General features: G+C 33.2%; 1 protein-coding gene across 1 annotated transcript; it reads left to right on the top strand.

Annotated features, from left to right (window-relative positions):
- Window positions 1-2508: 2508 nt before the first annotated feature.
- Window positions 2509-7202, top strand: LOC114311828 (protein COFACTOR ASSEMBLY OF COMPLEX C SUBUNIT B CCB4, chloroplastic). The gene is made up of 8 exons (XM_082895026.1): window positions 2509-2580; window positions 2691-2746; window positions 4057-4156; window positions 4268-4341; window positions 4932-5116; window positions 5646-5725; window positions 6616-6653; window positions 6763-7202. The coding sequence occupies exons 1-8, from the start codon at window positions 2509-2511 to the stop codon at window positions 6890-6892; spliced, it is 735 nt and encodes a 244-aa protein (XP_082751152.1). The 3' UTR covers window positions 6893-7202.
- The last annotated feature ends 3759 nt before the right edge of the window (window positions 7203-10961 follow it).

Below are 10961 nucleotides of genomic sequence, written 5' to 3'. Positions count from 1 at the left end.
AAACCCACTTATGCCAATTTCATCAAAACCCTTCTTTTCATTTCACACCCAAATCCTAGATTTGTGCAAACCACAACCAAATCTCAACATCTACACACAATAGCAAATAACTAGGCTAAAAACCATATTAGAGTGTAGAAATTCCCTACCTTAAGTGTAGAAGACGAACAAGCAAGATCGAAACTTCAAAGATGATGAAATCAACTCTTACTTGGATCAACACGAAGCTCTTGAAGCCCTCTACCTTATTCTCAAAGACACTAGGGTCAAAAACTCAATGAATGTAGATGAAATCTTAGAGAGAATGTGACTTCTAGGTAGAGAGACTGTAGATTTAGGGTTTGTGGGTGAAAAGGAAATAAAAAATGAAGCCAAAACGGCGCTGCTGTGAACTGATATACACCAAGCTCGCTCGAGCGACCAGACACAAAAAGGTCGCTTTGCTCGTGCGCAAGAAGCGTCGCTCGAGCGTAGAATGTAAAGCTTAAGGTCTGCCACCCTACGCAGACGCACGCTCGAGCGAAGGAAGTCTCGCTTGATCGAATAAACATTTTCACAAGGCTCGCTCGAGCGAAGAACAGATTACACAATACTCGCTCGAGCGCAAGAAGCCTCGCTCGAGCGAAGAAGCCAAAATCTGGGCAACAACCATTTGTACCCAAAGGTAACTAACCTGTTCCAAATTCGCCCAACAAGTCCCAAAACTTAAATTCAAAGAATTAAAGGGAGGAAACAAGACAAAGACAACAATATACAATCACGGAACCCGAGTCCAGAACACAATAAAGGTCGGGGTAAAACCGGGATCGCTATATTATTGATATGGAGATTTTTTGGAAAACCTAGGGTTTAAGTTGAAGTCAAAAGAGGGGTTTTCCAAATAAGCTCTTGAAAATGGTTGTGGGGATATAGTTATGGTTGAGATAGGTTAAAATGGCAGATATCTTTTCTTAAAATCAACTTTGTAAGAAAATGGGGTTTTGCCCTAAATTTTGGATATTTGGATTTGTGAAAGGAAATGAAAAATGATGTTGGGTGTTGTGAAATTGGAATGATAGTTATGTTAATGATGATGGTGGAGTTGGATATGGAATATCACTCCCATTGTAAAATATTGAAATTATATCTTTTGATTGGAAATTATCTATTGAATAGAAATATATGTTTTGGGCTATTAGTAGAGGATAATCTTGATTGTTGTAGACGTTTCATAAGGATTAAGTTGAATTGAAATTAATTTCTCATACATTATGCATCAAGCATCATTTCATATTGAACAATGTAAATGTATTGGTTTTTGAGAAAAATAGAAGAATATCGTGGTGAATCTGGTTAGGGGGTGTGGTTGTGGTTTTATTATGTTGGCCTGTGTATCCCTGGTGAAAGTCTAGAAACCCGCGCAGTTAGGTGCCGATCCTTCCGGTTAGTACCGTTAAAATGGCTTTTGTAGTGCTTGTATAGCCTACCGGCAGACACGTACCTAGAGATACATAAAATGATGATTTTCATGAATTGCATGGCATTACATTGTTTTGAGATGGAAAATGAGAAATATTTGACAAATGGCATTCATATGCATTCACCTTATAATTTTGCTAAGATTCATATGCTGTGTGAGAGTACCTTTACTGGGCTTTGGCTCACCCTATGTGGAAAACAACTTTCAGGTGCTGATGACACTACAACAAAATTAACTATTTATGGCTTTGACTTTACGACATACATCAAATGCATGTCGTAATTAGTACATTCTATGACATTTTTTTTTTTGCAAGCCGTTAATGGTTTTTCAATAACGACATGCATACCATGTAAGTCGTTAATTCATCTATTTATGGCATATAAAAGTATGCCGTAAAAAATGTATATTTTTACGACTTAAAAAATATGTCGTAAAATATTTACGCTTAAAACGACATACATTTAATGTTGTAAAATATTATAACTTTACACGGCATGCTTTAACATGTCGTGAAAACTTCTAAAAAAAAGAAAATTCAATCCGAATTTTTTTTATGGCATGCAAAAGCATGTCGTAAAAAATACATATTTTAACGGCATACAAAAATATGTCATAAAATATTTGCACTTAAGACAACATACATTTCATGTCGTAAAAATATTATAACTTTACACGTCAATGCATTAACATGTCATGAAAACTTTTATTAAAAAAAATTCAATCTTAATTTTTTTTTTTTTTGATTTAAAAAGGCTAACAATTTCCAACCAAGTTTCTCACCTTAAATTTTCCTAATTACGGACAACGTAAAAAATAATTTATACATTATTTTATAATTTAGTGTCTTCTTTTAAGGAATAATTGCACCCAGTGGGATTTTGGAAAAAAAAATTACATATCACTACAGGAAATGCTTGTTTTAATGGCGTTTATTTAATGGCGTTTTTTTTAAATGTCACTTTTTATAATATTTAATGACGTTTTATAAGTGTCGCATTTTGTATTAATTAAAACGGTACCGTTTAGCCAATATAAGGCATTTATAAATGCCTCCAAATGTGTTACAATCTCTGCTGGGCTCCCTCAAATCTCTCGCTCACTCTCTTCACTTCAGCTCGGTGAATTCGATTTCGTAGAGCAGCTTCCTTTTCATAAATCAATACATTGTCCCCTTCTCATAAATCAATACGTAGCTCAGTGATTCGGCTTAGTGATTTCGATTTCGAAGTTCTCTCTCTCGATTTCGAAGCTCCACCGCCACCGCCATTTGCATCGTCTACTATGGTGAGCCATCTGCATAGATCTCGATTCAATCTCAGTTTCGTATTCTCTGTCTGTCTGTCTCTCTCTCTCTCTCAAGCTTTTCATTCCGTCGATTCTTCTTCTCCTAGGGTTTACAATCTTGAATCTCCTCCTAGGGTTTGCCCCTTGCTATTTCAAGCGGTAAATTCTCTCTCTAATCTTGAAGTTCATATTTAACTATAAATTTGTTGTGAGAGATTTGAATTTGAATCCATGTGTTCATTTGATTTGAATTTGAATATGAATATGAATATGGATTTGAATATAAATTTCTCTAATCTTTCTTTTTTTCTTTATTCATTCTGGATCCAAATTCCAATTCATTCATTTCGATTTCCTTTATTTTTCTTTTGCGTCTCGACGAAATCCGCTAGTTAGTGTCTCGGAAAATTTTATATGTTTAATTATTATTATTGTTAATTTCTTTTTGTTTCTTTAGAATTGTTAAAGTTTGAGGAGTGAGTTAATCGATGGAAGTAATGTGATTGAAGGTAGTATTCATTTTGATGTGTGATGTGGATTCTTTTTCCCTATTTGGTTGCTCAGAAAATGTAGGTCCTAGGGAAATAGATTACATATGGACTCTTAGACATTCTTACTTTTAGAAACCGAACAGAGTGGTGTTAATTTTCAGTGAAGTTTTCTGGAGAAATCATGTTGAAATTAGCTATAATTTGTCAAATGTTGTGTTGGCTCAGGGTTCTTCTATATTTTCTTGTTGTTTTCTTCAGGTTGTTCTTGAAAAAAATAAAATAAAAAAAGATTTAGCATGAATCTCTCCTGAGAATTTATTCATCTTTGATAAGTAATCTCTATGGGAAAATTTACTATGTCTTGTATCAACTTTGAGGAGAGATGCCCAATAACTGTTCATAATTCTAATGCATAGACTTTTGCTAATTGAAGATTTGTACAAAACTGAAGACAGTTGTTAATGCAGTCATGCAGAATTTAGATCATTAGCTGGTTTTATATTGTGGGTTGGATTTTATTCGAAGTTCTAACAATTTGTTTTTGTGGGTTGGATTTTACAACTATCTTTTTTTAGAATAATGAGCAATAGATATCCCAATTATTATAATTTTGCTGAGCTGAGTTATAATGACGCTTATTTTATTTTTAGAATACTAATTGATTTGTATACTCCAGGTAGCTGATTTTCTTGCTGCAAGTTTAATTCTTTCTGGCTGTCATAGTTTTCCTAAGTAGTTTTAGATAGTCTCATAATTGCTTTTCTTCTTTTTTTTTTTTTCCTGGTGCTTACAATTATCTAAAACCTTGTCATCGAGCAGTTCACAGTCTAGAGCGGATCTACTGACACTTGGTTTGATAGTAACAAATATTCTAACTAGTTTGGTATGGCTGTCAATCCGAACAAAAACTATATTAGTGGTGAGGGCGCAACATTTTTTTTCTTCCAAATTCAATAAATTTCACTTGATTTTATTTACATCTATTTGATTTTAGGAAATATTTTGAAAGTGAAATAAATTTTGATTTCAGGTAAATCTTGAAGGCGTGAAGTGTCAAAGGATAAAATCTCATCTTCCTGATTTTGTAGTTTCTGAGTTACTATGGTACACAGCTTCTGTAACTCATGCAACCATTCTTAAGTGTCTTATTCTCTATCCAGCTTTTATTATGCTCACTTTATTTTCATAATAAAAAAAATGAATATGTACATATGAATGAACACAGGTGAAGTTATATTAGAAGTTCTTGTTTTAGCATAAATTTCTCCATCTGTATTTATCCTCTATTTTAAATTTCATTTTCTGAAATTTGTTTACAAATTCAATCATCACTACATTTGAAAACTATGATAATGCTAGCTATTTATGATGAAATTTTATGTCATTGGATAGAAAACTATGAAATTTTAATGTTTGGTATACTAGCACAACCATCTTTTCTTTTCCCAATAGCAATTTAATTTATTACCTTTCTCTTAGAGCTGATGGCCCTAAATTTCTGTGATGGCATGCGACGATGGATTTTTCTTTAGTAAGGCTATGAAGATAAACATATAGATGTGCAGGTAAAAGAGAAATGATATCTCATGAATAAATAAGATTGGCTGATAAGGACAACACAACATTTTCTTTTTAACGGATGGAAGTTTCAGTTGTCTCGAATGCTCTTTAATGATCCTTTTACCTATTCTTAGGGCATGGGAATCTCTTTCAGTCGTGACTATATGCAGGTCTTTAGTTATTGTTTATGATGGCGAATTTATCTTTCAAATTAGATTTGCTGCTGCATCTCCTGCTAGTTACAGGGAAGCAGTGCCTATGGATGCCAATAACTTGATGCAAGGTTCACTCTACCAAAGTGTGTTAAAATCTGGGTCACGTAAGTAACATGATATGAACTAGGTATTCTCTGTCATATTTTCCCGTTACTTTGGTATGTTACGATTTAAAAAAAAAAAAAAAGCCCAGTGAAAACTAAATTTCAAAAAGATGACCATCCATAATTCCTACTATTCAGAGAGTTACTTGGCCAACCTATCTCTGTACCCTGGGAAGTCAGAGCTGCCATTTTTGCCTTCAAACACACAGATAATCATGTTTCATTTTTTATGAAGTTGACTTGCTTTTCTCACTTTTGAAATACTTGTTTCATTATTGGATGTAGATTTTTACAAGTTCTATTCCATGCTCTCATTAAAAAATAATCTTGTTTTGAGAGCTTCTAATAATTTTTTATTTTTTGCTAAAATGTTTATATTTTCTTATCAAGGACATCAGTTGCATAAATCGGGAGATGAAAGTTAAGCACATCAAGCTACTGTGCTGTAATTGTTTATTTCATGACAGCTAATTTATGCTAATTCAGTCTTTTTCATGACTGTTGATACAAATTTTAATGTACTAGGCAGTCATTTTGCAACCACTTGGGGACAAAAGAATTGCAATAATTGGTGGTGACACAATTAGGGGCTTCACAACTTCCGACCAGGTGCTGCCTTCTTAACCTCAGAGATTTTAGCTCTATGTTTGTCTACTGTAGAAAGGCCATTGTGAGATCATTCATTATGGGTATTTCAAGAGACTCTTCCATGTCACACACCTTTTAAAAAGTGCACAAATTAGAAATGATTAAAAGCACCAAAAGCTTCATGTCATGAAAGGAAATAAAATGAGGGTGAAAAGAATGAGAAACCTTTATGTTTTTCCTTGGCTGCTCCATTTATAACTATCCATATATATATATATATATTGTTGGTGAATAATAACCAGTATATATAATATGTATATCTTAGTGTTCCCGTGCATTAGTGAGTGCTATAATTTTGCGAGAAAACATAAATGAGAGAGACAATGGACAAGAGATAGACGGCTCTGATCTGACATTTTGATAAGTTGAATGGCTTGTGATATGAAACTGGCTGCTCAAGGTTGCCATGGCTGCTCTGCTTCGAAGCTCTGTTTCCTGTTTCTCAGCTGAAATGGGTTTAAGCTACCATGTAGATATGTTTTTAATTTTGTCACCATAGCTATTTCTAGTTTTCAAGATAAGGTTTCTGTGCCTTTTGTTTTGATAAGGCCTTGTTTGGAGGGATTGTAAAGACAGTGACATTATTGATGTTTCATTTTTTGGATTTTACAATGAAACCAAGACCAAGTGAGGAGGGTACTAGTGACAACAGAGCTGGCGTGTTGCAACATCTTTTCATTTTCTATTTTTTTTATTTATTATTATTTACTTTTTTGTTTTCATTTTGCGCCATACAAAGAACACATAAACATAACACACCCTGTCTATCATGGGAATATTTGGGATTTTCTTAATTCAAACTCTTATTTTCTAAAACTATGAACATTGACATTGTGAAAGTTCTTCATCAGGTTGAAATTTTCTTTTCTGACATTGATGACATATATAAGTGAGTTCTCCTTGAAGCTTTTTGACACTTTCATTTCCTTTGTTGAACTAATACTTGGTAAATGGGATGAATGTTATGCAGCATGCTTATATACTCTTAATTTTTGTAGGATCAAAGTACTGGTGTGTCGAGCTTACAGAATGTCAAATGCAAGTTATTGCATTGGTAGGGGACAAACTTGGTGGTTGCATAAGGCCAAATTGCATCAAGGGATCCCAAGTCAAAGGTGCATTATGTGACTTTTGGACCTTTGTGTTGGAAAGTATGGATGAACCATGTAACAGTCAACGTGCCGTTGTTTCGTTCTACTCATGAAATGTATGATCTTCAAGATGCAATAGGAAGTATAGTTGCATGGCCTAGTCATTCATTCTTTTGGACTAAATATTAGACTAATTGATTTACGATTTGTAGTTATACTTTTTGGAAGTTTAAAGTCGTATTTTAGAGATTAGTGAATCTTATGATTTGAATACTTTTTTTGATTTGTATGTTTGAGGTTGTTATCAGCTTGATATGATAGAAGTTGAGGATGAAAGTTAGTATGCAGATTGTTTAGTGCATGGATATTAGATTTTTTTGCTTACTTCATAGTTGTTACTTCTGCTTGGTTTGTTAACAAGTTGCATTTTATAAGCTACTGTCTATATACTATTAGGCAATGTTATATTCCTGTATATATATTACATATTAAAAATAACATTCTACGGCATACAAAATTATGTTATGAAAAGTGTAATGATTTACAGCATGCAAGAAAATGTCGTAAAAGATTATATACGGCATACAAAGTATGTCATAAATATATTAAAAATGACATTTTACGACATACAAAATTACGTCGTGAAAAGTGTGATGATTTATGACATGCAAGAAAATGTCGTAAAATATTATATGCGGTATACAAAGTATGCCATAATTATATTAAAAATAATCTTCTACGGCATGCAAAATTATGCTATGAAAAGTATGATGATTTATAGCATGACAAAAATGTCATAAAAAATTATATATGGCACACAAAGTATGTCATTAATGTTTAATTTATTACTTTTTACAACTTTACCTGCATGCCGTAAATGATGCTCAACTTTCTATGGCATGTCATATAACGACATTTGTGTGCATGCCGTAAAAGAGTTTTTACGGCATATATTGCAAGCCATAAAAATTCAATTTTGTTGTAGTGTGATATGCTTCATCGTTGGTTCTTGATGTAATTAATTTTGTTTAAGCCTAGGACTTTCCTTATATTGAGTTTAAACTCATTTTGTTGTAACCAAGTATCGTCTTGAAAAGTTGTAGTCATTAATTTTATTTTATTTCTCTTTTTACTACTCTTGTATCCATGCCATATGCTATAGATTCAGAATCTAAGATTGGTGAATATATATATTGCATATGTCACATTTTGTAATGATCAAAGATATAATGAATAGAAATTATGAGATTGTTGATCAACTGTAGCACTATTATGAGTTGGGTTAATGTTAATTATTTCGGGGCGTTACAACTGCAATTTGATTCCGAAACATTTTCTCAATATTTTTTAAATCGATAATATTGTCACATTCCATTTACTCAATTTATTCCGGAACAAATTACAATCTCGTGAACCTCTTTCAGTACGTGTCATACATCCATTTACAACACCAAAAAAAAAAAAGAGAGAGAAAGGGTAAAGTGCAACCAAAAAAAAAAAAAAGATATCCAAATTGGACAAAAGAGGAAGATTGTACGGTCACAAAAAATCCATCACTTGATAATGAAGAAATCTAATGAAGGAGATGATCAGCACCTCTACAAGAACGCCATCTACAAGATAAAACTCCCACAGCCGTTGAACGACCGAGAGTCTTTCAACGCCCAAGTTAATCCTCCAATATTATAAAAATATTTAATGGACATAATTCATAGAGAAAAATAGTGTACTCTCAACCCATGGGGGTGTGGTCTATTTGCTAGTGTCCTGCCCAACAAGTAGTTTATGTGCTTCAAAAGTCCTATTCCAAATAATCTCCGGTTGTTTAGGACTTCTATATCGATAAGATTTCATCTTTTGCTCAGTTTTGCATAATCATCATAAAACACTAATGCAGTGTTTGAGAAGGATTTGACAACTGCCATACACTTGATAATCCATAGCTATGCCACATGGCAGTGTCTGAATCCATATAATTCTTGTAACGCCCCAATATTTAGTAGTCAAATCACCATTCAAGTTTCTTAATTACTCGTCCAAGTCTATTATACAAACCCAAATAAAAGATAATAGATAGGTGACAATTGTTGAAAAGATCATAATATATCTTTTTTCCATTGAAGTAATACAAAATATTACATTTCTTTTCCCTCAATTACAATTGATCAAACATTTATAGTTCAAGGAGTTAGAAAATTTAATGTAAGTTGCCCTAATGACTTACATATTTCAAGATAAGGGTCTTGATTACACAAAAGCGAAATCCAATTCCCAAAACACCAAAAGCTCAGTAGCATGAATACAAATAACATCAAACGAGCCTCTGTGCTCTATCCGAAAATCTCTACCGTCCTTCACTTAGGTGGTAGCATATCACCAAGTCCTGAGAATTTATTATGATAGAAATGAGCAAAGTTTCCCAGTAGGAATACATTTGACAGAGTACATAAATGTTTGAAATGGATATGATCATGCTATGCATATGCATATGCCATGATAAAATCCTTATTTCTATTTTTTAAAGAAAATGATGTATGCTATATTGTTGTCATGCTAAAATCTCAACATTGATAGTGGGACGGTAAATAAGCAATGAAGTCCAGAGTAAAAGCTAGAAACAAACGTATATAGATTTTTAAATATCCTGAAAATACTCCCACATTTGTCGGCTCACAATACGGCAGGGCGGTGGGCACCTAAGACACACATCTTGTCCACATTTGTCGGCTTATAATACGGCATGACTAGTGGACACCCAAAATCACTTGTTTTTCCCACATTTTCCAACTCGATATAGTAGGGCCAGTGGACACCCAAAAACATTTCCCATATTCGTTCAGCTATAAGCACAAGACAAGGCAATTGGGTACCTGGACTCCCTGCGCGGGTACCAATACAATACATAACACATTTCCAAAACCCAACTCTACTACCTGGTCATACACGATTTACCCCCTTTCAACATTTCCAAACATCCAAGAAATTGTATCAATCATGGAACAAAATCATGCAATGCAATATGATGTATGAATTTGCAAATATCTCAATTTACCTAAGGTTCATTTATTACATTAACAAAGATTTAACATAGCCAATAATAAAAGGTTTCCAATTTCCACATTCCCAACAATAAATCAATTTCATGATTCAAGGTCCGATTAAACAAAAATCCTTTTATAGAGCAAAAATTTAAACAACGGTTTTAGTAAAATTTTAGGGCTTTTTCCTCACTTGCATTTATGAACCAATTAATCCTCATCAACAACCTTTATCTTCATAAATCATTCAAAACCCCTCAAAGGATTTGGGAAAATCCATATTTAAACTTCAATTGCTTTATGTAAACCAAAGTCATTCATCTCATACATTAATATAACTAATAAATTATCACATATACATCTCAAATCATAGATATACCAAGTTAGAAGTACTCATACCTCGAAAATAAAGCAAAAGATGAAGACTCGAGGAGAAACTTCAAAGAAATCGTGATCCAAATGGTCAAAGTGTTAATCTCTACGTGTTTTTCACTTTTAATACAAGAACTAGGGTGAATTCTTTGTAAAAATAAGTGAAATATAGGTGGAAGGGTTAGGGTTTTCAAAAAAAGGGAGAAGTAAGAGATGAGAAAATAAAAGTGGAAGAAATGAGACAAAAGCCAATTTTTAAGTATCTAATCCCAAACAGACTTAGACCGCTTGAGCACTAATTCCTATGCTTGAACGTTGTGAGAGTGAAGATTGCTCGAGCAGTAACTCCATTGCTTGAACGTAGAACACAAGTTCCCATAATCTTAGGTCTGTAGAGCAAAATACTGACCCACTTGACACCTTGGTACCAGGTAACATATAACATATAACATATCACATGATGCTAAGGATGCCATGATATATTTCAAAAATAGGACAATCATTTATCTATACAAAAAATATCATTTCAAGAAACAAAGTTTATCATATCATTTCATTCAGAAAATATTTATAGACAAACATAGTTTTACAGAGTTGTTACTCACAGATAGCTCCAGAAGCTAAACAGATAACTTAGACAGATTGGTCGGATAATGGCGCGTGACTTACACACAAACACGTGACAAATACATATTA

Source organism: Camellia sinensis, chromosome 11 (genome assembly GCF_055761805.1).
Source record: "Camellia sinensis isolate YWXY chromosome 11, ASM5576180v1, whole genome shotgun sequence".
NCBI classification, from domain to species: domain Eukaryota; kingdom Viridiplantae; phylum Streptophyta; class Magnoliopsida; order Ericales; family Theaceae; genus Camellia; species Camellia sinensis.
This window is presented reverse-complemented; position numbering and strand designations above follow the sequence as displayed.

What these genes read in the sequence shown, in the direction of transcription:
- LOC114311828 (XM_082895026.1), top strand. Translation starts at nt 2,509, where the DNA reads ATGCCTCCAAATGTGTTACAATCTCTGCTGGGCTCCCTCAAATCTCTC. An exon ending in GAACAAAAACTATATTAGTG is followed by an intron (nt 4,157 to 4,267) that starts GTGAGGGCGCAA and finishes TTTTGATTTCAG; the next exon opens with GTAAATCTTGAAGGCGTGAA. An exon ending in TGTGTTAAAATCTGGGTCAC is followed by an intron (nt 5,117 to 5,645) that starts GTAAGTAACATG and finishes TGTACTAGGCAG; the next exon opens with TCATTTTGCAACCACTTGGG.